The sequence below is a fragment of the Carassius auratus genome, chromosome 3 (genome assembly GCF_003368295.1).
Source record: "Carassius auratus strain Wakin chromosome 3, ASM336829v1, whole genome shotgun sequence".
Lineage (NCBI taxonomy): Eukaryota > Metazoa > Chordata > Actinopteri > Cypriniformes > Cyprinidae > Carassius > Carassius auratus.
This window is the reverse complement of record NC_039245.1, coordinates 5,000,340-5,025,688: the sequence shown is the minus strand read 5'-3', so window position 1 is coordinate 5,025,688 and position 25,349 is coordinate 5,000,340. Positions and strand designations below refer to the sequence as shown.

The 25,349-nt window shown below is 41.2% G+C and overlaps 1 protein-coding gene across 1 annotated transcript; it reads left to right on the top strand.

Annotated features, from left to right (window-relative positions):
• The first annotated feature begins 10,416 nt into the window (after positions 1-10,416).
• LOC113044404 (protein CASC3-like) lies at positions 10,417-25,203 on the top strand. Its single transcript, XM_026204375.1, has 13 exons — positions 10,417-10,709; positions 12,097-12,121; positions 12,449-12,504; positions 16,236-16,430; positions 16,657-16,793; positions 16,954-17,130; positions 17,978-18,819; positions 19,809-19,870; positions 20,549-20,657; positions 20,852-20,968; positions 22,576-22,781; positions 22,877-22,999; positions 23,706-25,203. The coding sequence occupies exons 1-13, from the start codon at positions 10,440-10,442 to the stop codon at positions 23,742-23,744; spliced, it is 2,358 nt and encodes a 785-aa protein (XP_026060160.1). The 5' UTR covers positions 10,417-10,439; the 3' UTR covers positions 23,745-25,203.
• The last annotated feature ends 146 nt before the right edge of the window (positions 25,204-25,349 follow it).

Sequence of the window (25,349 nt, the reverse complement as noted above, 5' to 3'; positions counted from 1 at the left end):
TTTTCAAAACGCTTATAAACCATACAGAATGAGTTTTTTTTTTTTGAGAAAGTAAAAATGCACAAAGTTTCCTGTGAGGGTTAGGGTTAGGTGTAGGGTTGGTGAAGGGCGATAGAATATATATTTTGTACAGTATAAAACTATTACGCCTATGGTATGTCCCCACTTTTTACAAAAACAAACGTGTGTGTGTGTGTGTGGTTATAATATGCAGGATGTACAAAATCCTAATGTCTAAAGTCGTGTGTTTTGGAGTTATTTTGACACTTTTTTTGTCCCTTTTTAGCATTTGAAGCTATTTTAAGGTTATTTTCAAAACAGCAATTTACCCCCAAAATAAGTTTCCACTGTGTCCCAGATAAAGCGCCTCCCTTAGAGAAAAATGCACCAGCCTTTGGAAAGCCATTATCCTCTTTTGGGGCTCCGGCAGGCACGTGGCTGAGAACAAGCAGTGCTACTTATAAAAAAATAAATAAAAAAAAATAGACCATCTCGCAGCAATGAGATGAGTCACATCTGTAACATCTATTATGCTGACCATGGTGGCGCTACATGAGCCGCTATTGCATTCACGTGAATCACTCTGGAGCCTTACTGCAGGTATGAATAATCGGTCTCACCTGTATAAGAACCGTGCATGACGCAACACGTGACAAGCGGGTGGAAAACATAAACGTGATGATTCACTGGTGTGACGAAGAACTGTTTGCACCAAGTATTGCCTGAAGTTGTGCATTGACCACGCCTGATGCTTCTATTTTCGGACTGTGACTTTATGAATTTTTGTGCTGGTTGTTTAGACTATCGCGGACACGGATAACATAGCATAAGCGAGATGGTAAAGCTTTCGTCACATTTGCCCATCACGTTACCTTGACCAAACACAGTGTAATCAATTGAGTGGACTTACAGCTCTTGTAGCAAAAGCACGACTGTGTCCCAAGTGTGTTTGACACGTCGCTGAGTTATCACATGCAAAATCACTCCGCTTTACACGCGCCCGCACACCTCACATGGAGCGCACCGGTGTACCATAATCTTTGTTTATACTGTTACCAGACACTCAGTATCTTGGTCAGTGCTAGATTTTAAAGGCAAAACTTAAACGGAGTTTTATGTCGAACTTCGAATTTTATGCTACAGTGAGAAGCATTAAATAATAATGAGTTATTTTGAAAAACAAACAAACAAAAATTCTCCAGAAAGTGATTTGACACTTGTTTTTAAAGATATGCGTTCATTTTTAAGTTATATAACGCCCCTCTGACACACTTACATAAAATATTTAAAGCCAGTTGTTGATTCGATTGTATACAGAATTAATTAGCTGCAATACTAAATCCTACGCTGTATAAAAACCTGTAATATTAACAGTAAAATAGGCTATCGGCAGCTATGGTTGCCGGAAAAAAATGCTACATTTTAGGTTTTACAAACTTGTGATACCACCATGAGAAAGGTGATGAGAAAGGCACATGATGAACCAAAGTTCATCCCAGCTTTTCCTCAAGCTGAGAAGGGAAATACTTATAGAAGGTGCACAGTGTCATTCACACAAATATCAAAACACATGATACTGATATAATGCAATAAACATTATTTTAACAACATTAGATGTAAGATAAAACCATAATGTATATAAGAAAAAACTGAGAACAATCCTTTTTCTAAAAGAAAAAACATCAAATGTGAATTGACAGGGTTTCGCTCTGACAATGTTTTTCTTGTGTTTTGGTTCATGCGTCTATGTCTTGTTTCAGCTTTGTTTGTTTTTCTTGTCCATGTGCTACCTAAGCCCCTCCTCCTTGTTTCCTCTTTGCCACGCCCTCTTGTCTAATGCCTCGTTTCCACCGCAGGAACTTTACCCAGGAACTAGGGACTTTGGTCTGGTACTCGGTGTGTTTCCACCGCAAGAAACAGGAACTAAATAAAGTTCCAGGTAAAAAAATGCCCCTCAGAAACAGTGGTGGATACAGAACGTCATTAATAGGTGGGCCTGGTGAATATATGGAGGGGCCTCTGGTTTTTTAATCTTATACACCTGATTCCAAGGCTCCGTATTATAGAGCTTTCACACTACGCGCGGATGCGGTCCGGCGATCCATTCCATGTGCGGTGCAGTGCAGAGATCGTTTCCGCACCGAGTCTATTTCTGATGTGCTGCACGCGCTGAATTAAAGTGACAGGCTGACAGTGCATGGTTCCTCAAAATGAACACAGATTGACATGAAAATATAATAATCTCACCATAAATGCATTTAATGAAATGAAATGTATTAATCTCACCATAAATGCATTTAATTATACTCTTTTACACAGTCATCTTTTTTTTTTTACTTTAGGACCGTGGTAAAGCAAGAAAAAATAAAATTTACTTCAACAAGGCGACATAATGAACTACTGTCGTCTCATTCATGGTGGAGGTGAAAAAACAATTTCTTTGTGACATGCAATATTTATTGTATTAAAACTTAAATGCAAAAGAAAAGGCATGATAGTCGGCTGTTTTTGTCAGTTGTAAGTTTTAATTTGAAATGTTTGCGATTTAATATAAGTACTACATGGTTAAATATTTTACCACTTGTTTGAGCAACTTAATATATAAATCTATATAAGTAGCACTGAATAATACGTTGTTTAAATTGTGTTAAAACGTTTATTAAAGAGTGTATATGTACAAAGAGAATCGCAATGCTGACAAACCTTTTTTTTTATTTATTTTTTTTACTTTTTTTAATAAAAGTTTCTGATAACTTCTGGATTTGAAATATGTGGTTATGTGAGTATGTGTTTGTGGTAGCCTACAGTCATGGATCAGTCACGCACTGCACACACGGTATGTGTGTTTCACAGTGTAACAGTGGCGTTAGGCCACTTTTAAGTCAGTGCGCGCACAGAGAGCGTGTGGCTGGCCCGTGCAGGAAAAAAAAATCAGAAGACAATGAGCTGATTTTGTGTTTTAAAAAGAATCATGACAGAAAAAAACAGGTATGCTATGTGTTATATATTCACAAGGCAAACAACCAAATGCTTTTATTAATCTAATTGGGTGGGCCACCCATAAATCCGCGCCTGCTCAGAAAGTCCCTGCTGGCGAGATGGTACTTTTTCAAAGTTCCGGAACTTTCGGGGGCGGGGCTTGGAGCACTAAACATCCTGATTGGTTGAGTTCACGCAGCATTGGTTGACTTCAACCACCATTTATTCAGATCAACATTTTCAAAATATTACTGTTATTGTGTCATGAAATGTAATTTAAAAAGTATTTCAGGCGACAATGTAGTTGTTTAAAACTCAAATCTGTTGTTTAAATAGACAGCGCCTATTTAAAAATGTTTTTTCGCCGATCTCGTAGACGGTGAGCTCCACTCGATCAGCAAAGCTCAGTGATCATCTATCTGCCGAGAAGCAGCCTCACCTCGGCTAGACCTTCTCATATGTGCTGCTGGCTCTGATGTCTCTTTAGTGGTTAAACATAAAATATAATTTGTTTTGGGTAAATCTAACAGGTTATCTTTGGTCTGTATTCAATTTATTTATATGTTAAAATGAAAATAAAAAAGGCAAATCTATATAATATTTCATTTCATTGTAATGGCTGTATATACACATATCCCTGAACTAAGTACATTTCTGCAGCTGTTATTATGTTTAAATGAAAACGAAAAGAGGCAGTGGTATTTCATATCCTATTTCGTTTTATTGTAACTATACAGAGAGGAAAATTGCAATTAGCCAAAGCGAGCTGACTGAAGATATCAAGTACGCTGCTGTTTTCAGATTTACCGGATTTGCATCGTCGCGGACATCACACTCCTGAGTCGAATAAGCAAAGTCTGAACTACCAAGGATGCACGTCCAAAATCAGTGTACTTTGTATTGAGAAACACGTGCAGACCTACATCACCAGTATATTTGCCTAATCTTCCCAGTACTTTACACCGTGGTGGAAATGCAGAAAGCAACAGGTCTGGGGGGAAAAAGTTCCTGCGAAAAAAAGTTCCTGGTACAAATGTTCCGGGTAATTTTGGTGGAAACGCGGCATAATTGTGCTCACCTGTTCCTCATGTGTTTTCCTCTCTACTTATAACAAGTATGGTCTCTGCAGGAAAGTAATGGGAGTTACCAGATCAGGGTGTTTTTACACTATGATACCTGATTGGTTGACGCCATAGTGACGTTAGGTTTAGGGGTGGGGTTGGGTAAGGGGGATCATTTAGATTGCATGAAACACCCAGCAGTTTGAAAACACCCACAAGGTGATAAACGCCCACTTTTGCTCTATACAGAGACCTAAGTCTCACTTAGGCCCCGTCCACACGGAGAAGCGTTTCTGTGAATACGCACAAATTTATCGGATAGGCGTTTCGTCCACACGCATCCGGCGTTTTCTAAGGTGAAACCGCTATTTTTTGAAACCAGGTCCCAAAGTGGATAAGGCCCCGTCTTTGCGTTTTCGTCTGAACGGCTAATCAGTATATTATCAGAAACGATGACGTCATCAGCCCACGTCTCCCCCCTAGTCAGACACCTCTACATCACGTAACAGCAACAAAAACATGAACAAACACTGAACGATTGTCTTTTTATTAACTAACATTAACACAGATTAATACATGTATTATTCCATGTTCGATTGTGTACCACGGGCAAGGTTTATTAGCATAGTCCAAGTCTTCTTCTCTGTTTTTAGTGTATCTCTGTGTCAGAATTACAGCGCCACATACTGGTCTGGCATGTATACTACATCATTTTGCGGTTTCGTGTGGACGCGGATATTTCTTGAGACGAGGAAAAAAAAGATCGGATTGGGGTAAGCTCCTTCTCTGTGTGGACGGGGCCTTACAGTGCCCCTTTCCCTTTTGTGTTTGCTGGTACGTGGTCATTTCACCCCCTCTGTCACTATCTTAGTCGCTGTCTATGGCTGAATATGTGTCCCTGTCTCCCTGCCTGCCTGGTTGGTCTTGTGCCCTTATAAGTGTAGTTCCATGTCCTGTCTTGCTCCTTGTTTAGTATCTTGTTTGTTCTTGTTTTTTACTTTTATTTGTAATACTTTAGTTTTTCTATTCCTGATTCTTGGTTATGTTTGATATTCTCTTGGTTAAATTTGGTAATTCCTTACTTTTGAATTTACTCTTTATTAGTTAATTGGTTTATTTTTTCCCTTGTCTTCGGTTTAATTTGTGTTTCTGTGAAGCTTTGTCCTGTCTAGTCTTGTGTTAGAGTTCCTGACTTGTTCCCGTGTGTCCTGCCCTGGTTCTTGTATAGAATTACATTTGGTTCAATATAAATGAACGAAACTTTATGAAACAGTGAAGTGTTTTTCTTCCTTTGTAATGGCGTATTTTTGATAGTTTCTGAAAAAGTTACATTCAGTTTTATAAAGTTTCGTTCATTTATATTGAACCAAATGTAATTCCATATTCTTCCTGCCTGGCACTTGGTCTGCTTCAGAGTCGGTGGTCAACAAGTGTCTGAGCTCTGCTCTATGGTGCCTTGTGTGGTCTTCGTCATCAGCCTGGTCTTGCCGCCCCCTCTGTTGCCAAAGTATTCTGCCAGTTGTTTTCTGAAGCTGTCCTAGTGGCCTTCCCTAGCTGTTTGTGTGCCTGTTGTGGTATCACTTGTGCACTTCACTACCCTCCTGTATCAGTCTGTTTTGTTAATTAACCCTTGTTATCTCACACTGCAATTGGGTCCTCCTTTCTAGATCCCTGACAGTGAAGTGTCATGCAGGGAACTGAATGTCAATTTTTATGGGTTTTTCACTGTTATTAATACATAACTTGTTCCAAATACAGTAACTTTTAACAGAAATTTACTGTAAAATTACATTAAATGTAAATAACTTTAAATTTCTTTACTGTGGCATTTTTAGTCTTTTACTATGTATTAAAATCGTTTTTTACATTTATGTTTTAAAATACATTAAGTCCATCAGAGATATCATGAGTATTATAAATTTGAGCTTAAATATGTAGATCACATTTACAATGTTACTGCCCTTAAAAAATATTCTACGTTGTGCTCTTAAAAATAAAGGTTCTTTAATGTCATAGTTGGAACCTTAGTTGTGTATCTGTATGGTGCGTGTATATATATTTTTGTGAGGTTGATGTTTTATGGGCTTCTCCAAGGTAGGCCTAATAAAATAACATTCAGTGTCCAAACCCTGTGGCAGCTATGATGTAGAAAACTGTTAATCTCATTATGCTTAATTGTGTCATTACCATGGTGTTTGCTTTAAAATTTAGATGACACATTAAACCTTACAAGTTCTTTAAATAGCCTTATAATCCTGGCTCTCCAGAAATCACCACACCTTGTCAGCCGTGCATATTTTTAGTAACTGACATATTTTTAAAACTCAACCATTCTGCTGTAGTTTTATGCTTGTGATAAAAGCAAAACGATGAATTGAATATTGCCTATTAGATTGTTTTATTAAAGTCTACACCTCAACCCTAAACCTACTCCTTACAAAATTATTGTAGTACAGTGTGAGAAAAAGTACGCAATATTGCTGTGTGCATGCAGTAGTTTTTTCTGTATGCCATCTAGCCTTAACCTAGTTGTATCCCTGTGTTATTTTGTCCTCTTTGTGCTGTCTGGCGCAACAGCGCCCGTGCTCGACAACGTGAGGAAGTCTCTGCATGGCCAGCACTCATCAGCCTCTCATCACTGCGGTTTTCCTCTCGCTGAGAACAACAAAGGCGCCAGGACAGCCAAGACCATCTAAACGTGCTGATAAAATATTCAAGATGAGAAAAGCAATAGTCTTTGGACATTTACAGGACTTAATGATGACATACAAATAAAGCATTTCAAATCAGCCACACAGCGGACGGACTGAGAGCTATTTAAAACAATGAATTCTTAACAAAGCTCATTAATCCTTATATATTATCAAAAAATAATAATACAAGGAGTTACATAGCAACAGTGGACCACTAGCACGCTACTCCCATCGGTCTAAAATGAACAAAATCCCCATAGACGCTATTTGTTAATATTTTAAAAATAATTAGTTCTGTGCAAGATGAATCTCAACAGATCGCACCCTGCAACTTTACCGTAGACGAAATTCTTAAAACAGTCAGCTGAAACTATAACAAGGCTCTGTCATCATTAAAATAACGTTTTAAAATGCGAAGACTAAACTGCAGCATTATGAATCTAGGTCACTCGGGCCGCCTCCTAACCTACTGTCCGCGTGACTCCAGCGAGGGCTCTCTCTTTCTCCCTGCTGCTTTAATCACATGTTTTTAAATCATCTCTTCATTCCGAGATACCTGGTGGTCGAGTTAACCCTTTCTTACAAGGCTCATTTCTGTGCGATTCGTGTCAAATTTATGTAGTGCCTCCATTTCCTGTTTTTATTTTTTATTTTTATTAAAGCATATTTCAATACAGTCGTTTCTCTTAACTCAAACAGCGGCACTTCACTCGCTTTTCATGCGCGCGCCTCTATAGCTCTATAGAACGCTCGCGCTGGATCTTTCAGTCCTCAAGCCAATATGATAAACGACATTCGAAACCTCTTAAATGCGGCACAGAGAGACGTTTTCCCTGTTTCTCTGCTCGCTTCAGTCGCAGGGTCCCCGTGTGCCATGTGAGTCGTCCCGTACCTAGGAGAGCGCTGCACGCCCCGGAGCGTGACAGGGGTGTGTCGTCACCGACGGCCCTGTTGCGGATGCGCGCGGTCACCCGGCAGGTCCACGTGCGCGCACGACTTCAGCTCTGAAGTGGAACAGTAAAGTGGGCGTCGACCCGGCGCTCTATTTTCGGGGAAAGCGGGTAGTCTCGGTCATCCACTAATATAAACATCTCAGCGGTCTGAGGGAAACAAATAGTCATGTAACTGGGGTGTCGCTCTAGTTCAACGTGGATTCATACATGCAAAGCATACATGCTACCTGTCTACGTGATGATAAACATGTTATTGTTCTTCTCATTCAAGTGGCTTTTGATTAGCTCCTTGGAAGCTCTGATGTGCCTTCTATCCCAGGGGACCTTCAGGTGAAAAGCTAACCCATCATTTTGATCAGGACACAAAGCATATATGAAAAGTTTATATTTTATATTTTGTTTTTAAATCCCACAAACAGAAGGACGTGAAAACTCTGGTTTTGACTGGTTCTATCAGTCGTTTAAAGCTTGGTAAATAATTAGCAGAGATCTTTTTTTTAAATCTTTTATAAATCAAACATCAAGAAATCAAATTCTGAATAAACTATAAAATCCATTAGTCATGTTTCTCTGTGTAGTTCACAGAGGGCATTTTATGACACATGGGTCTTAACTGAACTACTGGCCTTGACCTTGCATGTTTTGCAGGACATAGCAGTATAACATTTATCTTATCATGATATAGCTGCTATTTCTGGAAACTCATCCACTCCCATATTTACTTAATTGCCTCGTGGGAAGTTACAAATTAACATTGTCTTACTACAAGGCAAAAACAGATAACTTATTAACAATGTAACCAAACTGTACACCTTATCTTTAAAAACAAAGGATCATAATCTCACTGTTTACATGCTATATCACTGTTTACATGCTAAAGCAGAGCCCTGTATGTATGCGTTCAGTAAGATGCTTGTTGTTCAATGAAGAGAACAGGATAAACCTGGCAAAGAGTGCATTCTAGTGGAGAAGAATGATCATTACAGCTCAGTTTTTTCACTCGGCATGTCAAACTCCATCCCAGTCCCCCCTCTACAAAATAATAATAAATACATTTAAACTAAACCAGTCTAATGGGGTTTTTTGGACAGTTAATTCCCGTTCCCAGAGTTCACTGCAGTTCTTATGCTGGATGATATTGTCATCGGTCACTGTAACGCAAATGAGAGAAGTTTTGTCCCAGAGACGGCGCACAAATCTGACACGGAGTTAATTACCATATTAACTGTCTGTAAAGGCATAAACTAGGGCATGAAAACCAAAGCATACTATTTCATTGATTACCTAAATTATTCGAGAAGTAATTATTCTGTAAAGGTCTTGTGTTATTCTCTTGAGAGTGCATTAAAAAAGTAATTTCATACAGATAGTTGTATTATGTAGGCTACACTATTGAAGAGGAGGTGAGATGATCTTGAGAGGTAGTAGCTTGAGACGATGGAGGAGGATGACACACACACACACGATGGGAACAGGAGGACACTGGAGATCGCTGGAGAGCGGTAAGTAGGTATACGTTTAGTCCTTAGAGTTAGCAGGTAGGTTTGACCTAGTTGCGAACGAGAATGGACAGTGTGTGTGCATGTCTTTTAAGTGCTGGGGAGATTTCAGGTTCATGAGGGGCAGGTCAAGTTGTCCACCACGGCTTCGGGAATCCCAGATCTCGCGAACCTCGTAGGCAGAACCATCATCCAAGATGAGTGGAAGGGGGGCTTCGGCTGGGTCAGGCTCTGTGGAGAGGAAGACAGAAGGTCAGAAGGTGGTGAGGTTTGAGGAGTGACACATCAAATGTGGGGTGGATACGATACTCAGGAGGGAGTTGTATCTTGTAGGTGACCGGGTTGATCTGTGATGGTGAGGCATGGTAGGCAGATCTCTGGTTGACAGCCAGACCTTCTGTTCTAGTTGGTAGGCTGGAGCTTCGGAGCGGTGAAGGTCGGATGTCATCCAGTGTCTACGTAGGGCCCATTGTAGGTGATGGTGGGCCGAGTCCCAGACCCTCTCGCTCTCTCGGAACCAGTAATCGACGGGTGATATGTCTGAGGGTTCTCCTGACCAGGGAAAGAGCGGGGACTGGTAGCCGAGCACGCACCGGAATGGAGTGAGTCCGCTGGAAGGTTGGCGCAGGGAGTTCTGTGCGTACTCGGCCCACCCCAGGAACTGGTTCCAAGAGTCCTGGTGGCCAGGACAGAAGGTATGGAGGAAGCGACCAATCTTGGATTTTGCTCTCTGTCTGCTTGTTCGACTGAGGGTGGTATCCAGATGACAGGCTGACGGCCACACCTAGGAGGGAGTGAAAGGCCTTCCAGACTCGGGAGATGAATTGGGGACCTCTGTCGGAAACAATATCATCAGGGATGCCAAAGTAGCCAAGAAAACGTGGTTGAAAATCAGCTCCGCGGTTTCCATAGCCGTGGGTAGTCCCTTTAGAGGAATCAGAATATGATTGCATAGTTGAAAAGGGAGCCATCCCTGATTGAAAAACATGTCAAAAGCCCAAATTATGCCAGTACCCTGGTACATTTTGTTACTGTTTTTATTTATTTACCTCAAAAAAATGCTGAATGTTTAGATTATTAGTGTACTGTGGTATTTCTTAATTTGTTAGCAATACATTGGTAGTTTACTATTAAAATGTAGTCACATTAATTAATTAACGATCCCAAAGTGATGATCCAAAACTTTTGTGAAAAGTGATTTGGAATCATCACTTTTGGGATGTTTAAATTATTTTTTTTAAGTCTCTTTTATTCATGGAGAACAAGAGTGGATATGACGTACGCACGAGCCCCCATAATTCCGCGCGCACATCCGCTCTCCCTTCCTTGAGAGTTAAGATGGCGGACCGGCGGCGACGGAGACGACGCGCCTCTCAGGACAGTGAGGAGGAGGACGAGTCCGCCTCGGGCTCCGAGGGCGGGAGATCCCTCTCGGCCGGCCGCAAGCCTCGTGGAAGAGACCCCGAGCCGCTCGAAGCGCCAGCGGAGCGCGTCGTCCCCAAAAGCGACGCGGAGTCGGAGTGTGTGAGTGCGGCTGTACATCTGCTTTTATAACCGATCCGAGTGTGTATGTGCGCGCGCGGTAGTGTTTCACATTGAGCTGGTGTCACTGAAACACGGGTTTAGATGAGATACACGGCTACACGTTTGATGTGAGAGAAATGTTCAGGTTTGGATCAGACGCCTTATTTAATTCACAGGGATTTAAAGTTCTTGGTGTGTCTGTGGCTCTACACTCACATAAATGTGGCGTAGACCTCGTTCGACTTTAAAATGTGTCGCCTTTCATCATCTGACCCCGCGGTTCTCCATCAGGGTCCGGGAGGGTCCCCTGTCCTGCACATCTCGGATGTCTCCTCTGTTTCACGCCCAACTCATCTTCCTAAAGAGCCCGTCTGAACTGAACTGGGTGTGTGTCAGATTAATGAGACCCCGAGGTGTCTGGACCTCCAGGAACCGGGCTGAGAAACACAGACGCTTGCATGAAGGGGAAGTAGTTCCCGAGTCGGTCTGCTTGGTGATTATTTAGGTGTCTGATAAGAAATTAGAGGACGTTTGAGGTTCCCAAGCATTTGATATCTGATCAGTCAGTCAGACGATGCTGTTCTGCAACGGGAACAGAAAGATCTGCTGACCGCCAAGAGGAAGTCCAGTTTTAAACTGGATGCGCCGTAGTTATTCAATTCAAGTTTATTTGTGTCGCGCTTTTTACGATACAAATCATTGTAAAGCAACTTTACAGAAAATTAAGTTTCTACAATATTTAGTAGTAGCTTATACGTGGTGATCAGTTTATGTGCAAAAAAAAAGTGTATACAAAGAAAAATGTATACAAGACATAGTCAACCAGACGATAAACACTATTAACAGCAATTATTATATGATGCAGTCACACTTGTAGTAATATTTGTTAGTTCTGTTGTTGTTTCGGGGTTAACATCATCTGAGGTCCTCTGAGGGTCAGCATCATCTCTTCTCAGGTGTTCTGGATCCAGACTGGAGCTTGTGTAAATCCCGTGGCAAAACAGAGAAACAAATAGAGACCTCATTAGTATAGCTGCTGTTCCAACAAAGTAAAATTAATTAGTTTAACCCAAGCTAAAGAATAAGATATTGTGTATTTGACCAGATGCAACTGCAGTCACAATTTAAGAGATGCATTATTCGAATGCTTGGGAAAAGATGTATTTTTAATCTAGATTAAAACCGAGAGAGTGTGTCTGAACCCCGAACATTATCGGGAAGGCTATTCCAGAGTTTGGGAGCCAAATGCAAAAAAGCTCTACCTCCTTATGCATTCACAAGTTTGCTTTTCTTGAATTGTTGTTTCTGGTCATCTTTAAACAAGGCTTTTGGTTTATTAAGTGTTCTTGCTTGGCTGGATATTTGATTCTCATCTCTTTCTGTTTAGGAAAGTGAAGATGGCGCTGGTGAAGGTGAGCGGATATTTTTATCGCTTTTGTCTTTTTGCTGCCGTCTTTGTTTGTTTTTTTTGCCATCATATTTGACATCAAACTCACAAGCATCTACTTCCAAAAGAGACCCAAATGATTGCAAATTATGTGATTTTAATGCGTTTTTTCCCTTTTTTTTATAATGTTAAATGGTTATGAACTGTCACTCTTGATAAAGTTAATCAAGACAAACTTTTAAAAAGCCAAGCCTGAAAGTTTCACTCTTAATGAGCCGTTCTATAGTCATATGGTTATTTGCTCTCAGAAATGTGAACAGAGTTGCTCAAATGGCTGATTTCTCTTCTCCAGCGGTCTTATCAGACTATGACAGCGCTGATCTGGAGGAGAACGGATCGCACACTGAGGTAAGTCTCTATGGCCATGTCGTTTATGGGGCTTGTTGGACTGCTGTGTAGAGGGGATGAATGTCTCCATTGCAGCCGAACTGTGTTTTGCTCCATCATGAGAGTGCTAACCTCTCTTAATGTAGATTTAAGGGTGTGTTTATGGTTTGATGTAGTCGATAAGTTCCATATGGAGCTGTCTAAGGAATGATTTAGAACTGAATTAAACGAGACTCGGCTGGGGAGGTTTTTGTATGAAGGTTTTTGCTGAAATTGTCAAGAATATTTTTGCTCCTCTCTCGTGGCGTTATGAGTACTGCCAATGCCGAGCCCCATGCTGTTAGTGCATCTGTACTCCTCATCTAATTTTAGTAGACACATGACGCACCGTCCACAGTTTTTGCTGCTCTTCTTCCTTTTGCATGTAGTCTTTTGATGAATGCAGGATGATCTGGTAATTCAGGCATATTAGAGAAGGCTGGGGTGCATTGCTTATGAGGCCGTGGCTTTAATTCACTACAGACAAGCACAGTCTCCTCACAGATTCAAAATGCTCTTTAAAGAAGATTTCCTAACAGGAATGTTTTCTAACATTATATGCACAGGTGCTGGTCATATTATTAGAAAATCGTCAAAAAGTTGATTTTTCATTACATTAAAAAAGTGAAACTTGTATATTATAATAATTCATTACACACAGACTGATATATTTCAAATGTTTTTCTTTTAATTTTGATGTTTATAACTGACAACTAAGGAAAATCCCAAATTCAGTATCTCAGAAAATTAGAATATTGTGAAAAGGTTCAATATTGAAGACACCTCGTGCCACACTCTAATCAGATAATTAACACCTGCAAAGCCTTTAATCGGTCTCTCAGTGACTACGTTTACATGCAGCCAATAACCCGTTCAAAACCGGGATATTAGCAATAACCCGGTCGCGCACGGCCATGTAAACACTGGCAAAAACCCGGATATGCTCATGGTTTTAAAAAACCGGGATATTATAACCTGGGGTACCCCTGTTCTAGCCTGAATATTTGGTCTTGTAAACACGTTTCGGCATATCCCCATCAAAATGTGTGTTCTGCGCATGTTCTATTCACAAGGAATCTTGGTCTTTTGAGTCTTTGGATACAGGAAGAAGAATCGGAAATGACGCATATTTCATATTTCGTCCAGACGCTAACCGTACGTCGCTGTTTACATCGGGACTTTAACCCGACCATAACCCAAATTTTAACAGCTTGTAAACGTAGTCAGTGTGTAGTTCTGTAGGCTACATGATCACGGGGAAGACTGCTGACTTGACAGTTGTCCAAAAGATGACCATTGACACCTTGCACAAGGAGGGCAAAACACAAAAGGTCATTGCAAAAGAGGCTGGCTGTTCACAGAGTTCTGTGTCCAATCACCGTAATAGAGAGGTGAAGGGAAGGAAAAGATGTGTTAAAAAAAATTGTACAAACAATAGGGATAACCGCACCCTGGAGAGGATTGTGAAACAATCCATTCAAAAATGTGGGGGAGATTCACAAAGAGTGGACTGCAACTGGAGTCTGTGCTTTAAGACGTATACAACAGATGTATGCAAGACATGGGTTTCAGCTGTCGCATTCCTTGTGTCAAGCCACTCTTGAACAACAGACAGCGTCAGAAGCGTCTTGCTTCAAAAAGGACTGGACTGCTGCTGAGTGGTCCAAATTTATATTCTCTGATGAAAGTACATTTTGCATTTCCTTTGGAAATCAGGGTCCCAGGGTCTGGAGGAAGAGAGGAGAGGCACACAATCCACGTTGCTTGAGGTCCAGTGTAAAGTTTCCACAGTCAGTGATGGTTTGGGGTGCCATGTCATCTGCTGGTGTTGGTCCACTGTGTTTTCTGAGGTCCAAGGTCAACACAGCCGTATACCAGGCAGTTTTAGAGCACTTCATGCTTCCTGCTGCTGAACAACTTTATGAAGAAACAGATTTCGTTTTCCAGCAGGACTTGGCACCTGCGTACAGTGCCAAAGCTACCAGTACCTGGGTTAAGGACCATGGTATCCCTGTTCTTAATTGGCCAGAAAACTCGCCTGACCGTAACCCCATAGAAAATCTATGGGGCATTGGGAAGAGGAAGATGTGATATGCCAGACCCAAGAATGCAGAAGAACTGAAGGCCACTATCAGAGCCACCTGGGCTCTCAAAACACCTGAGCAGTGCCACAGACTGATCAACTCCATGCCACGCTGCATTGCTGCAGTAATTCAGGCAAAAGGAGCCCCAACTAAGTATTGAGTGCTGTACGTGCTCGTACTTTTCATTTTTATACTTTTTAAGTTGACCAAGATTTAAAAATCCTTTCTTTAGTTTGGTCTTAAGTAATATTACATTTTCTGAAATATTGAATTTGGGATTTTCCTTGGTTGTCAGTTATAATCATCAAAATTAAAAGAAATAAACATTTCTGTGAATGTGCGACAAAACTACAGAATGCCACATTTTATTATTAGGTCTTTCGACACACATGTTTTACCAAATAAAAAGGACAGCACTTTTAGAGTTCATCCCACTATTTGATGTGAGCATTGTATTGGAACGGTTTCATTTAATGCAGATGTAAAAGATTAAAAGCTAATATTTAGTTGCAGTTCTCTTGCATGCAATCAGAGCGAGTCTGCAACCCATAGACATCACCAGACTCTTGCTCTTATGCCTTGAAATGCTTTTCTCCAGGGGAGTTTCTGTATTTAGTCCTCTTCAGCTGGTGAAATTAATGTTTGATCGGATTTAAATCTGGAGATTGATTTGGGCAATCTAAGACTTTACATTTCTTTGCCCTGATAAAGTCCTCTACTGAACTGGCAGGGTGTTTTTGGGTCATTGTCCTGATCCAATATGAAGTGCTTTCTAATGAGTTGGGTGGGATTTTCTTGAATATTGGTAGCCAAGATGATGTTGTACCCTTCCAAATTCATTCTGCTACTGCCATCATAGATGAAGTGATCATTAAAATGAAGAGGTCCTGTTCTAGAGACAGCCATGCATGCCCATGCCATGACTCCACCTCCACCAAGCTTTACAGATGAGCTTGTATGCTTAGGATCATTTGCAGTTCCCTTTTTTTCTCCACACTTTTGCTTTCGAATCACTTAAAGGTTAATCTTGGTCTCATCGGACAATCAACTCGGTTCCAAAACTCTACTGGCTCACATTTGTGAATATTTTAAGTTGGATATGTTTTTGTTTTGTGAGGTCTTGTATACGTTGTCTTGCTGTGCCAATGATGATGTTAATTGTAACAATAACCAAATGACATCAAGAACGTTTTGTTTGTAAAAGACTTGATGTGATAAAATGATTTAAATTCGTAAAAAAAAAAAAAATATATATATATATATAAGTAGTAGTCAGTGTGGTTTTTGTTACGTGCTTTTTTTTATGATAGGAAAAAGCTTGTTTTTGTTTCTTATCAAATGTTCTGATATTTGGGCATATTTTTTGGTGTGCTTGTTACAGTGCAATTATACAAATAAGTACTGCGTAATAATGACTAATGTCTATATAGTGTCAGTTGCTTTTTGTTATGCATCACTTAATGCTATTACTGTAGTAAGTACATGTAACATGTAACAAAGACACTGTAAAATAGTGCTACAAATTTCTATAATGGGTTTGTGTGCTTGATCGGAATGAAGTTTGAAGTGATCAGTTTTGGTTTGTGTTTTCTGACCTGAGCATTTGATGTTTGGTGCTGCTTGTTTCAGGGAGGAGAGGAGGAGGAGGAGGGAGAGCATATCAGTGAAGAAGAGGCCTCACATCCTGCCGCAGAACCGAAGCCCGCTGCAGATGCACCGACAGAAGAGCTTGGTGAAGAGGAGGCGAGAGATGAAGGGGCCAAGGAGGTTAAAGCTGATGAGAAGGGGAATCTAGCCGGGGAGCGACAGAGTGGGGATGGACAGGTCAGCTTGTGTGGCGGGAATGATATTTAAACCACTTTGGTTTGGTGAAAACGCTTAATTTGAATTAAAACAGTCGCACATAATTAAAATAATCCTTTGACTGATTTAAAGCAGTTGGTCACAATGCCACATTCTGGATTAAGACGATGCTAAATCACACTGCCAGTTTTAATTGTAAATCTTTTTTTAGGCCAAAACTGAAGTTGAGACCTCTACATGTTTACAGGAAAGCACCGAGGACCCTGAGAATAAATCGGGCAGCAAGCTGGACGATGATGAGGACCGGAAGAATCCAGCCTACATCCCCCGAAAAGGCCTTTTCTTTGAGCATGACGTGAGAGGCCAGGCTACAGAGGAGGAGAGGTGAGGGACCTGCAGGTTTTTCATTCAGGGAAAGCTCAATTTTCAACTATGCAATTATATTTCAATTAGTTGAAGATGAGTTTCAGGTGTTGAATCTGACACTAAACCCTGTGCTGTCTCTTTTCCTCCCCTCTTTTTCTATGTTTCCATCTGTCATCAGGCCTAAAGGCAGGCACAGGAAGTTGTGGAAGGACGAGGGCCGTTGGGAACACGACAAGTTCCGGGAAGAGGAGCAGGCGCCAAAGTCACGCGAAGAGCTAATTGCTTCTTACGGCTATGACATCCGCAACAGCACTGGGCAGAGTGATGGACGATCGTACCGTTTCCGAAAACCCAGGTGAGGCCCATGTTTGTTTCCTTGCAGTCTGGTAATGAGTGCTGTTGGTGAAATATAACGTTTAGTTTTGTACTAGTATATAACTGTGTACCAGTGATGGATTCACAAATGATCTAGGTTGATATAGTAAGCAATTTTAAGGGTTTACTCCCTTTTCTTACTTTTTTCAATAAATAAACCATTGCAATTTCTGAAGTCATTGTTAAATGTGATTACACATAGAAAACAATATATAAACTTATAAAAGTATCTAAAAAGTGTATTATATAACCAATTGTAGAGGTTTATGATTAGGTATGTAACTATTCTCTCAACTCACGATTTAATTTCGATTCACAAATTATACAATTTGTTTTTGCTTCAAATTTTTAAATTACACAATGTTTTGACGTCAGTTTTGTGAAACTATATATAAAAATATCTTCATGAAACCGCAGACGAGCTGAATGAGATGCAAATTCACTCTCTGCCAGCAGGTGGCGCTTAAAGCGTTTCCTTGGTTTCCATTGTAAACAAAGCAGGTGCAATTATAAACTTTAATATGCATTATACAGAGGCAAGATAAAAAGAAGAAATAACATCTAAACAGACAGTTAGTCCCCCTCAGACATGCATTCATGTACTCTACTCCTAATTGAATCGCAAATTATTTTTATTTTCAAGCATCTCCACCTATTTTAATCTTCACACAGTTGAATCGATTTCAACTGACTTGCGGTTAATCATTACAGACCTATTTATCATAATTTTATTTTATGTATAATTTGCATACACCCTACTATTCCAAAGTTTGGGATCAATAAGAAATGTTGCACACTAATATCTAATATCTCTTGTTTCTTTGCAGATATTCTGGCTCACCCAGTCGGGAGCCTAGGCGCCATCGTGAAGGTGAAAAGTCAGTGCGTACAACGTGGCAGGGGCCTCCACCTGGCCATCGTAATACCGCTCCGTCTGTTACCCTGCAGTCAGGCGCACCTCCTGGTCCCCCTGCAGCACCTAAACCCTCCGGCCGACCCTCAACCCAGCCTCCACAGCGCAGCTTCCAGAGTAGTCGAGCCCTGTCGGCCGCCCACAGGACAGAAGGGCAGAGACACTCGAAGCCCAGTCTAGACGGCCCACCCCCCCGAGGAGTGCGGCCACAGCCTGTGGAGGGTGAGAGGGGCCTGAGGAACAGGGGCCGTGGTTCACATACTGCTCACACTGACCGTACCCCAGCCACGGTGGTGGAGGACATCCACAGTGAGGAGGAAGAAGAGGAGGAGGAGGGTGAGATTCCAACAGCCACAACTACATACACCGCTCACCACTACAGGACGGAGAGAGAGAGGGTACCTTCTCCACGGAAACAAGAGTCTGGCCCAGCAATGGAAGGGGGCAGTGCAGCCGGTCAGGTGCGAGAATCGTCTCCTCCTCAAGAGAAGCCGGTGGAAAAGAAATCGTACTCTCTTGTGCGAAGGGCGACGCGAACACGACCATCTGATCTCGGTAAGCAGGCGTCATTAGATGACTCCTCACCCGCGGTCCAGCAAGCCCCTGCGGCGGCAAAGAGTGAGTCGTGGCAAGAGCAGAGTGATGCTGGAACACAAGGTGGACTGACGGGGCTCGACCAGGACCTGGCTCGACTCAGCTTGGCGGGGCAGAACTGGGCCCAAAGCCCGCCTTCTTACTTGCAGGCTGAGATGAGAGGTAATACTTAATCTTTATGTAAGGCCTGGTTCACACGGGACGATTTTAAAATTGTCGGCCGATTTTCCAAACCTGAGAGACCCCACACACGGCGATAAAAAATCACGGGTCTAACAGTTTTGGTCGTTCAGTGTGTGGTGTGCAGCCACACGGCAAAATCAACACATCCCACACGAACCGATTTGACTCCCGAGCATTCCCAGGTCAGATGGGAAATCTCACAAAATCCCTCGAGATCAAACGTGACTTCAGAGTAAACAATCATGGCGGACGAAGAGGATGCAGTGGCCATAGTTTGTGCTTTGTTTTTAACGGGAAAAAAAAACATAAGAAAAACAAGAAAATGCGATGGTCAAAGAGGTGGAGACAATGCAAGCATGGACTATACTTGCTATATCATAATATGGAGATAAGTTGTTGTTTTATCTCATAGAAATGTTGTTACGTACTACACAGATTAATAACCGTTGAAATAAACGTTCATATATTAGTTTCCATGTACTCTGGTGGACTGCAGTTGTGGATGTAGTTATGCCCATCGACTTTATTTGTATTTGTTATATTATATACGCCGGCTGTTTTGATTTTGTTTCCCGGTACTATCACTGCCTCGTCACCTCGCTTTCTGATTGGCTACACGCCACAGTCCACAGGCTGCGTGATTGTTTGTCCTCGGGGGACACCACACACGAGAAGAAATCGGGCCAAATAAATCCAACATGTTGGATATCCCCGATTTGAGATGGGACCGGTCCCGACATTCTTCCGAGCAGAGGAGATTAGTCTTAACACACCACACACGGCAGGAATATTTGATCAGATTATTTTACGATATTCGGAGCATCCTAAGATTGTTGGAAGGGGTGAATCGGGGCTAAAATCGGCCTAATTATCCTGCCGTGTGGACCAGCCTTAATTCATTTTACAGATTTTTTGGTTTGCTTTTTTGAAATGTTGGTTTAAATTTCCTGCCTTTTTGTCCCCAACAGGCATCCGTAGCTCAGTGCACATAGCAGGAGGGCCTCCACAGTATGGAAACATGGAGGATATTGTGAGTCCACCGGTCCATCATTAATTGTCTAATATGGATCAAAAAATCCCAAATACTGAATGAGAGTGTAATACTGAAAGTGGAATATCACCTATTCCAAAGCGACTATAGCACATTTCCCACATGCATGTAGTTTCAGTTTTGCTTAAATTCATTAAGGCCACTATGTTTACCCCCCCAAATACAGTTTAATTTAAAGGATTTAAATTGTGGCATAAGGGGAACTAAAATGTTTGTAGTGTTTATAATGTTTGCAAACTATTTACAAACGTTATTTATTTCTGAATATAGTAAAATGTGACTTACACAGCAATGTGTTTTTTTTTACCTAAATTTATTTGCAACTTATTTTCTTAAAATACAGTATGTAACCAAAAATTTGATCTCCTAATCATGGCTTAAACCTGACCCTGCGAGCTCTCATTCATCTGCCTCTGATTTAGAGTGCAGTGCCCATATCTCAAAAGCTAATCAACAGCTGAAGCATCTCTGTCCTGAATTTTTTGTTTTTTGAAAACCTGTTGAACTCAGGGAGCATGAAAAGTTCTGTTGTTACCACAGTTTCATCATGACTTTAACACTATTTTAAAAGTATTTTCAGTTTAGGAAATGTGTATGAACTTGCTGACCAAAGTTGTAAGCTACTACCTTGTTTCAGCAGTTGTTTCTTGTTATCAGGGTGTTGGTGGTGGCCGGGCTAAGCGGTATTCATCACAGCGCCAGAGGCCAGTTCCAGAACCTGCACCCATGCACATAGGAGTCATGGAGGGCCATTTTTATGAACCCAGTGAGTGCAGTACTGCTTCTGGCCCATAGAGGACAGTATTAAGTTAAACGGGTCATGGGAATGTGTCCTAAAATCACCTACTGAATAGTTGAACTTATAGTTAGTCCTTCATTTGAAAACTCAGGAGCTGTTTAGGAAATGTCATTTTTAATTATTCCAACATCCAAGATAGTAACTTGCATTTCCAAATGCAGTGTCATTCCAGGGACCAATCTACACACACGGTGACAGTCCAGCAGCCCTGCCCCCTCAAGGCATGCTTGTTCAGCCTGAGATGCACCTGCCACACCCCACCCATCCCGGACACCCAGGTGAGAGTTGTGAACGTTTGGGGACTTCTGCTTGAAGTGGGACAGTTAATGGAAACACAATCGCAGCTCCTGGTAGTCTGTCTGATTTCCTCTCCTGAAATTAAAATCATAAACTGGTTAAAAATAATATGAGGAGATTTTTAAAAAAATGATTTTTTTTTTTTTTACATTGAACAATGATGGAGCTATTCTTTACCCATCTTCTATGGTGTTTTCTTAGCAGCATACTGTATAAAACAAAAATAGCTCCATATATATATATTATATTACGGTCTGGCTGAAATGGGCTCGTGAAGGAATATTGTAACGGGGCTCAATTACATTAAGCATGTTCTTAAAACCTGCGTTTTCCACTACAGAGTAAGGCGCTCGTTCACTCAGTATGCGCTGAAGGCTCGTTGCAAAATGGCTAAAGGGTCTTTCACACAGGACGCGGTGTGCGCGGCAATGGACCCAGGGCTCAGCGTTGCCCTTCAGATACAACGCGATTTGCGCTGCACCATGCCAAGAGCAAAGTAGGTGGAGTTTTCAAAACTGCCCGTGCATACGTTCTATTTATAGCAGTTCTTCTATCTAATACGTACAGGCCTGTTAATTGTATCGTACTGCTCAGGAAATTCCGACACCGTACAGTACTAGTCCATTTTGATTTCCGTGCTTGTTTGGATGCCCCGATCGATTGGTAAAGTGCACCCATACACCAGACCTGTTGGTTATTTGAGGATCTTCTGTTAAACGCATTGGCCATTTTGCAACGAGCATTCAGCGCATTCAGCTGAGTGAGCGAGCGCCTGACTGAGTAGCCTAACATAAACATATAAGTTGGTGTTTTTCTTCTTCTTCGGGGGTGTCAGGGGCGTTGCCTGTTACGTCGTTTGGGTTATTGGGCAACCTTGTTGAACGCATATCATTTATATTTCACTTTTTTAAATTTATTTTCCAAATATAATTAATTAGGCCAACGAACCGTTCGGTACGTAATGCGTACCGCGTACCGAACCGAAAGCCTCGTACCGAACGGTTCAATACGATTACGCGTATCGTTACACCCCATATATATATATATATATATGTATATGTATATATATGTGTGTGCTTCTTAAATTGATTAGCTTATGGTCTAGATTTTACCATAGACATTGATGTTGTTTCAAAAGAATGTTTTTTATTCTATTATCATTATAGAAATATAAATTCTTTAACCCACCCCTTACCTTTTTCACTGGTCTAGAGATTGCAGGTATGGTTGCTTTTAATGTCAGCATGATAAATTAACCCAATCTACTGTCCAAATGCGTGTAATTGATTTTATTGGGATCAATTCGTCCATGCATTTTGCATTTAAAAAAAATAACAAACTTGGCTCATTTGTATTAAATATACAGGACTTTTTTTTCTGCAATTGACTACAAGCCTGCATTCAGATCTCCCATCTAATAACCAAATGATAAAACAAAGTTCCCACCCTAATTGTTTTCTATTTGTATTAATCCATTGCTCTTGGATGTACGTGGCCATACAGTAGAAAAGACCTGCTGCTACTTAAGTTAACATGTGATCACTCCAGATGACAGTTCAACATTAACGTGTTAAATATTTTGTTTCAGGTTTACACCCGCACCAGTCAGGAGGGCCCTTGCCCAATCCGGCTCTTTACGCCGCCCCACCTGTTTCTATGTCACCTGGGCAACCGCCTCCACAGCAGCTGCTCCCCCCACCCTTCTACCCTCCACCAGGTGTCATGACCTTTGGGAACACCAACTACCCGTACCCTGCTGGCGCTACGCTACCTCCAATGTACCCCAATCCCCAGGTGAGCCTGTTTGACTATCTGTATCCCGAGACACTCTTCAGTAGTGAGTATCACAGTTTTTTTTTCTTGACTTCCTTCTCTCTGTCTCTCTCCAGGCACAGTCACAGGTCTACGGTGGTGTGACATACTACGACACGGTACAGCAGCAAGTTCAGCCCAAACGCTCCCCGCCCCGACGCTCCTCTCATCCTGTTACAGTCAGACCTCCCCCTCCTGAGGTAACAGCACATTAAACAATACATCATTCATTACATTCAGCCAGGAGAGATCAGGCAGGGTTTTTTTTTTAAAGGAGTGCACAGAATATCAGTACCGTATTGGCTACCTGCTGATGCTAGAGTTTAATAAGATATCACATACCAGTCATGTCCAAAGTGAATGTAAACACGTGACAAAAAATCAGATATGGTCAAAAGATTGGATCTGTGCATTAGGAAAAACAGTCATATAGAAGAAACCTTACTATTCCAGGGGTCTCCAACCCTGCTCCTGGAGAGCAACCTCCTGCAGATTTCAGCTCCCACCCTAATTAAATACACCTGAACCAGCTGATCAAGGTGATCAGGGATACTTGATGATTACAGACAGGTGTGTTGGAGCTGTCCTGTCTGCAGGACAGTAGCTGTCCCGGAGCAGGGTAGGACTAATAAGTGGTCGACTGATATGTGTTTGACTGCCGATATCTTGGAAAGCGGTCCTCGAACACATCTGCCAAGCAGAAAACTTATCGGCCGATATTTGAAAAATGCCAAATATCGGCTGATATATCGGCCTTGCCGATTATATCGGTTGATGACTAGGACTAATCCACTTGTTTTTACTTTTTAAAATATGAAAGAAATGATTGGCGATTTACATTATATTTATAGAGAATATTAACAGCTGATTTGTGGATTGACCTTAGTCCCTTTTTCCATTCGTCAGGACCAGAGCAGAAAGCCCGCTGAGGAGATACACTCCTAGCTGACGGAGGACGAGGGGGCTGCATGTCAGGACCAGCACCGCTTTTGTATAAATTGAATTCACCATTTAGGTTTTAGCTTTAGTTTTTTTCTTTTAATACTGTTTGTGTATTCGTTATGCCTTTTTTAGGTCCACTGTCTCCATGCAGGGTTCTGTTTTGCGGGTCGTTCCTGTCTGTGGTATATCCATTCATAACCAGCAACGTGTTTTACCATTATATGCTGTTCGGCTAGGAATTGAATGTGCAGTCTTAAGCGGCGAGAGGTTTTTATTTTTCTCTAAGCAGCTCCTGTATCTCTGATGTCTCTTCTGACAGACGAGAATTGAAATTGTTTGAGGCTGCTGGACTTTCTGAATCGAGTTTGTTTTAAATCTCCTTTTACTCTTTTGGGAAAACAAATGGAGAAAAGCACTAAGATGAACTTGAGTATGGGAAAAAATTGGCCCTGCATTTTTTAATTCTGGACTAACGGTCTCCTGTTTCACAGCTTAGATGCTTGGAATGGAGCAATGAAGCCTGCAGACGGCTGTCATACATGGCAATGACCTTCAAATGCACAAATCCAAGACCGTTTTGGGTCAAATTAAAGCCCATTTTGCATGTTTTTGTCCGTTTAAGAGTGCCTGCTTAACCTGCCGTGATGGTGCTAGTCCCATTTCAGACTGGGGCTGAACCCCTCAAACCTCCTGTCTTCGTCGGTCCCTTGTATCTTTTGACATTGTGCTGTGTTGGATTCAATACTGTAATTATCAAAGTGAACAGTTAACCTTGCCAGATACTGACCTACTTGACAGTGTAACTTGCTTGATTAGCTTTCTATTGTAAGTGTACATATTAAAGTATATTGAAGCCAGTGGTTTAACAAATAATACTAAGAACTAGTCATTTCTGAAATGCTGTCAATATGAACAAAGGTAGCAGGGAAATCTAGCCTAAGCCTCTGTTTCTTTCATTTTTTAAATTTTAATTTCTGTAGTTAATCTGCAATTCAATGTGTTTTTTTTTGTTTTGTTTTTTTATGGTTGCATTTTTTTTTTTTAGGCACTGTACAGGCATGCATGGTTTTATAGATATATTTCATTGTGAAAGCAATTTTAGATGGCAACCTTGGCTGTGAGCTGTTATTCTTTGCCCCACTGTGGGAGTGCTATAAATGCATCTTTTTCAATTGTTCCCTTTATGATTGTTTCCGTCTGAAGAGAAATCTAACTGTATAACTGAGATGTTGTCGTTCCCAACATTGTTTAGACATGGCTCATAAAGACTATTAGAAGATGTTTAATTAGTTTCTATGCCTTAAAAGAGTTAATTGGTTTCAAAACATATCTGTTTTTGTTTGATTAGACCTGACAACACTGTGAGGGCTTGTATGTTTCATAGTTGAATAAGATTAAAATCGTTTCATTTTATTTTGGGGAGTAGTGTCAGGAGATGAAATTAAACAAGAACTGAATATAACATTTGACTTGTGTGTTCATGTATAGACACACCGATGTAATATTGGTACTTGAGTGTATTTTACTTTTAGCTTTGGATTTATTGTCGTTCAAGTTGATAACTTGATAACATTTGTTCTAGAGGCCATGCATAATGTGCATGCAAAT

Coding starts and splice junctions, on each gene's coding strand:
- LOC113044404 (XM_026204375.1), top strand. CDS start 10,440: ATGGAGAACAAGAGTGGATATGACGTACGCACGAGCCCCCATAATTCC. Junction 17,131..17,977: donor TACCGTTTCCGAAAACCCAG/GTGAGGCCCATG, acceptor GTTTCTTTGCAG/ATATTCTGGCTCACCCAGTC. Junction 20,969..22,575: donor CACCCATCCCGGACACCCAG/GTGAGAGTTGTG, acceptor ATTTTGTTTCAG/GTTTACACCCGCACCAGTCA.